Source organism: Nuphar pumila, chromosome 17 (genome assembly GCF_984573655.1).
Source record: "Nuphar pumila chromosome 17, dmNupPumi1.hap1.1, whole genome shotgun sequence".
NCBI lineage: Eukaryota > Viridiplantae > Streptophyta > Magnoliopsida > Nymphaeales > Nymphaeaceae > Nuphar > Nuphar pumila.
The window spans coordinates 59,609,462-59,613,946 of record NC_143265.1 but is presented as its reverse complement, the minus strand read 5'-3'; the positions used below and the strand labels follow the sequence as shown (position 1 = coordinate 59,613,946).

The following is a 4,485-nucleotide window of genomic DNA, read 5'->3' as shown; positions in this document are numbered from 1 at the left end:
TTTTTTATTTCTCAACATTTTTGGGGTAAATCTCAACCTATAGAGTGATCTACATGGTCTATCTCGAGGGATTCGACATTTGGATTTATACAGGTTTCCGTGGCCATCTAAAAATCGACGGCTATAAATACTTTAAAATTTGTAGACTTTTCATTGAAAAACATGATTAAGGGCTGATTCCTAATAAATTGACCATGTTGAACACATCTGCTGGATTTTGATCAAAACAACTTGCACCATGAGATCCAGGTGGGTTGTATCTACAATTGTTCTATCAATATATGTCTAATTCTCACAATGACAAGAAAATACTTACAATGGCAGTTGAGATAAAGGAGTAGGAGCCAATTTACCAATTGAACCACCAACATTTATTGCATTGGCAGCGACCTTATGGTCATAGATTGGACGAGTCCATTAGCACAAAGGAACCATGCGTCTTGGTGCTGCCTTTGACAACTAGGCAAGCCTCAACTGCACTCTCCCTTGATCCACACACTGCAGCAGCGTGCCTCATCCAAGGCCTCCTTGATCCAAGCCACCCCTTCACTCTTCCGTTCACCTTCCCCTGCTGTGTCTCAATTTCTGTCAACATTTTCCGGCGATTGAAGTTGTCGGCGTAGACATATTTGCCATGGAAGGAATCCTCTAGCGCATAATTGAGTTGCTTTGATATGGTTTGGATCTCATACGAGTCCAGTAGTGAGTTCACAGGTGAACCAAGGCTCGGGCTACTGCTTGGTAGGCCTGAGTTATCGGCCTGTTGGTCCCTTATGGCCTCGAGCTTGTATCTAGATGGCCTTGGTGGTTGCTTAGCCCTCCATGGATCGAATTCTCGTGCCGATTTCCCATCATTGCCGGAACCGTGCTGGTACCAAGCCCATGCCGCAGCCTTCAACAGTGCCAACTCGCCTTCTGGTGCGCCTGTGCTGGGTTTCGATCTCCTGTTGATCATGGCAGTTGGGCTAGGAGAGAGAGAGAGAGAGAGGTTACGAATGTTCTGTGGTGATTGTGCACAGAGATCCTTGTCTCTCCTTGTGTGGAAAGATAGGGGAGCGGCGTTCTTTCTGTTGGGCAGCTTTCAATTATATGCCTGCTTAACAGGTATTGATAAGCTCTTACGATTCATTGAGCAAACCTACCAAAAGGCTGTGGCCCACCTAGAGAGAGAGGGAGAGAGATATGAACGTTACAAGTTAACGGCTCATATCGCACCAAAAGCATGATTGAAGCATATATATATATATATATATATATATATATATATATATATATATATATATATATATATATATATATATATATGAGGATTGACTAACTAGATAGTGTAAAAATCCACAACCTTCTACCCTTTCCACTATATAAGTAGGTAATGTTAATATCATCAAAAGTCTCTGTATCATAGCACCCAAAACGTTCAACATTGGTTGAACAGCTTTGCGCGACTGACAATGCGTGCAACGGTGCAAAAAGATTTCAACAAAAAAACCTCAATCTTTAGCTGCGGTCAGGGACCGCTAAAACTCCTAAAACAGGATGTGCCCGAATGTCATTCGACGCCTTCTATATATATCACATTAGACCTTTTATGTTAAAGTTAGCAACATTCAATTGATTCATATAATGATCAAAACACTTTTAAGACAGTATTTTAGAGGATGGATGCCTTTAATGCTCCACAATGAGAATGCATTATAGGTTTAGGCCTCTATAACGGAAGATGAGGCCAATGACTCTTTATTAAAGAGGCCTAAGCATGAGGGGCGTACATGGGTTATTTTGAAGTTAACCTCTTTTTTTTAACAAGAAAGCTGGGATTAGGCAGACCACCACCAGTTATACGACTCATACCATTGGGTTTTGAACTTGCAACGTCCCGTTACAAGGTGACTGGTACTAACTGCTCCTACCAAACAAGTGGAGTTGGCAGCCATTTTGCTTCAATTAAGCTAAAAAACAAATAAAAAAAGAAAACTGATTTATAGTTTTGAAAAAAGTAAATATGGAATTGATAAATGCAATATCACTTGGGAATTACTTAAATAACAAGGAGAGACTAAAGAATACAAGAAGGAATGATTTCTATTTGCTGTGGGAAAAGACAAAATCAAATAGGCAGGAAAAAAATCAGTTAAAAGTTTTTGTTTTTATTTTAAATTTTTATCTTTTTCATATATTTTAATTTAATTTTTAAATCTGTTTACCTTAATCTTACAGGTACTTTTAGTTTATCCTTTAAGCTAATAATCTTTTTCTTTAACTATGACTATGTCCAATGATTATTGTTTCAGAAAATTACTATACTATCCTTAGAATTTAGAGCGTTCTTGCAAGTACCTACTAATTTTCTAAAATTGTTTGTGTATAAAAAATGCTGATTCTCAAAATTTTTAGGACCATTTTATTCTTCACAGGTGATTTACTCGAACCTCTCGGCATTCGCACAAATAACTTTGTAATAGAAAACTATAAAGAGAGGAAGGAAGAGCTATTCACTCCTGCAGGCTGCACCAACAGGACACGGAGGACCACTCAAGGTCAACTTTCGGCCGTTCTTCCCACGGTTTGTCCACACGCACGGTGATGTCCAATTAAGGCAACTCTGAAGGGCAGCGCACTGTCACGTTCGAATCTCACAAGGCGATTAAGTAATCAGCAGAAAAGTTCAAGTAGAAGACCCCTTTCACACTGCTGCTTGTTTGGGAATATAGATAAGAGAGGAGGAGGCTTCAACGTCTCCTTTAGGATTAAAGAGGGCTGCCCAGGCCCCCAATTGAGCTGATTTGGGTCCAACAGCTAGAACTTGAACCAATCAGCTCATTTTGGATCAAACGATAGATTTAGGCCGCCCAATGGGTCAATCAAAACCCTTCTCAACACTTTAATAACATAAAATTTAAAAGAAAATAAAAATCTACCAAGAAAACCCAATACACCCTCCAATAGCTTAAACTGATCCATAGGGTAAATCGGAAAAACAAAAATGTTGGAATTTTCTGTTACAAAATTTAATAATATTATCTAGATGCTCAAAAACTAATTTTTGGAGCAAAATAGTTCCAATCATGAACAAAATAAATTCTAGAAAGTGTGAAAATATCCAGAATTGATGCATACATCCCTATAAGCATGTTTCAAGCTGAGAGTGAGATTGACTTCAGTGCTTTGGTTCAGTTGTATTTATTTCCTGACTTTCACATCAAATCCTTCTTCTGATGCACTACATCAAAGGGCCTCCGTGACTTCATGAATATTCATTCAAGGTGGGAGGTCCATCGATCTCAAGACGAAACAAATAAGTGGACAAAATGTGGTGGGACAAGCTGCCGGTTGCTTCCCCTTTTGGTGAAGTGGGTGAAGCTGAGCAGTATCGTGGGATATTCCCTTACTATTGCTGCAAGGTTGAGTAGCCTACGAGTAGATGAGTCGGCCAGACGTTACGATGGAAGATGGCACCATGGGTGGTGATCATCGTGGTTCTAGCATGAAGAAGTTGTGGCCAGTGGATCATGAAGACAAGGACTAGTGCAACATGATAACAATGTGTATCGTGCGGTTGAAGGGCATGGGCACCTGAACGTGAAAACATGCATGAATCCCAATGGGGAGCGATCCTCTCCATGGTTCAACCGAGCAGGGTGCTGAGCACCCGACTGGAAACTGCAGGTTCCAGTTCGCCGAGACTGGAATTATTGGTTCATCGGAGTCCACTGATCTAGGTCGTGCACAACAGGGTTCAACTGATGAATATGGCAGTAAAGAGAGGATCCCTCGTTCTTGGGCATAGGTTGTAGGATGCAATTCGATTAAGGCGAAACCAGATCTTATGCCCCCCTCTTGTGGAGAATGGTAACAAATTGATTCATATCCCTCGATTTTTTATGATCAAAAGCAAAGAAGATTCTCCTACTCTTTGGTTTGCAAGTGGGATACACGTCTAATGGAAAAGTGGAGCTTTGCAAGCTATAGAAGTTGAGTATGAAACGTTTGTGTTCCTCACTTTCGGATAGTGAATTCTTGATTCAGTTTGATAACCAAGAGGACATGCGATTTGTTCTTCAGAGAAGCCCTTGGATGGTCACGGGTAGAACCCTAATGATGGAGCAATGGGATGGTGCAGGGACCCCTAGGTTCCACGAGTTCTGCACGGTTGTGGTATAGATTCGAGTTTGTGGTCTTCCAACAGCTGTGTGGTGTAACGATGCATTTTGTTTGATTGCAGAAGCATTGGATGGAAAACTGATAGCAACAAATGAACACACATTATCTCAGGGTAGATTCCACTCTGCCAGGTTGCTAATAGAAGTCCAAATTAATTCTGATCAAGTGGAAATGCTGTTGATTACTTGGATGATTCGTTCATTGGAGATCTCCAGTTTGAGTATGAATCTTCTACAAAGTTTTGTGGAACTTGCCAGTCACGCATGCATGTGCCGCTATTATAGGAATCAGGCCTAAGAGAGTGCACCCCGAAAGCATCTTAGC

The 4,485-nt window shown here is 40.7% G+C and overlaps 1 protein-coding gene across 1 annotated transcript; it reads right to left on the bottom strand.

The window, feature by feature from the left end:
• Positions 1 to 397: 397 nt before the first annotated feature.
• On the bottom strand, positions 398 to 955 carry LOC149812006 (uncharacterized). The gene has a single exon (XM_089992960.1). The coding sequence runs from the start codon at positions 953 to 955 to the stop codon at positions 398 to 400; it is 558 nt and encodes a 185-aa protein (XP_089849086.1).
• Positions 956 to 4,485: the final 3,530 nt, after the last annotated feature.

Excerpts from the sequence above, each read along its gene's own strand:
- LOC149812006 (XM_089992960.1), bottom strand. The coding sequence starts at position 955 with ATGATCAACAGGAGATCGAAACCCAGCACAGGCGCACCAGAAGGCGAG.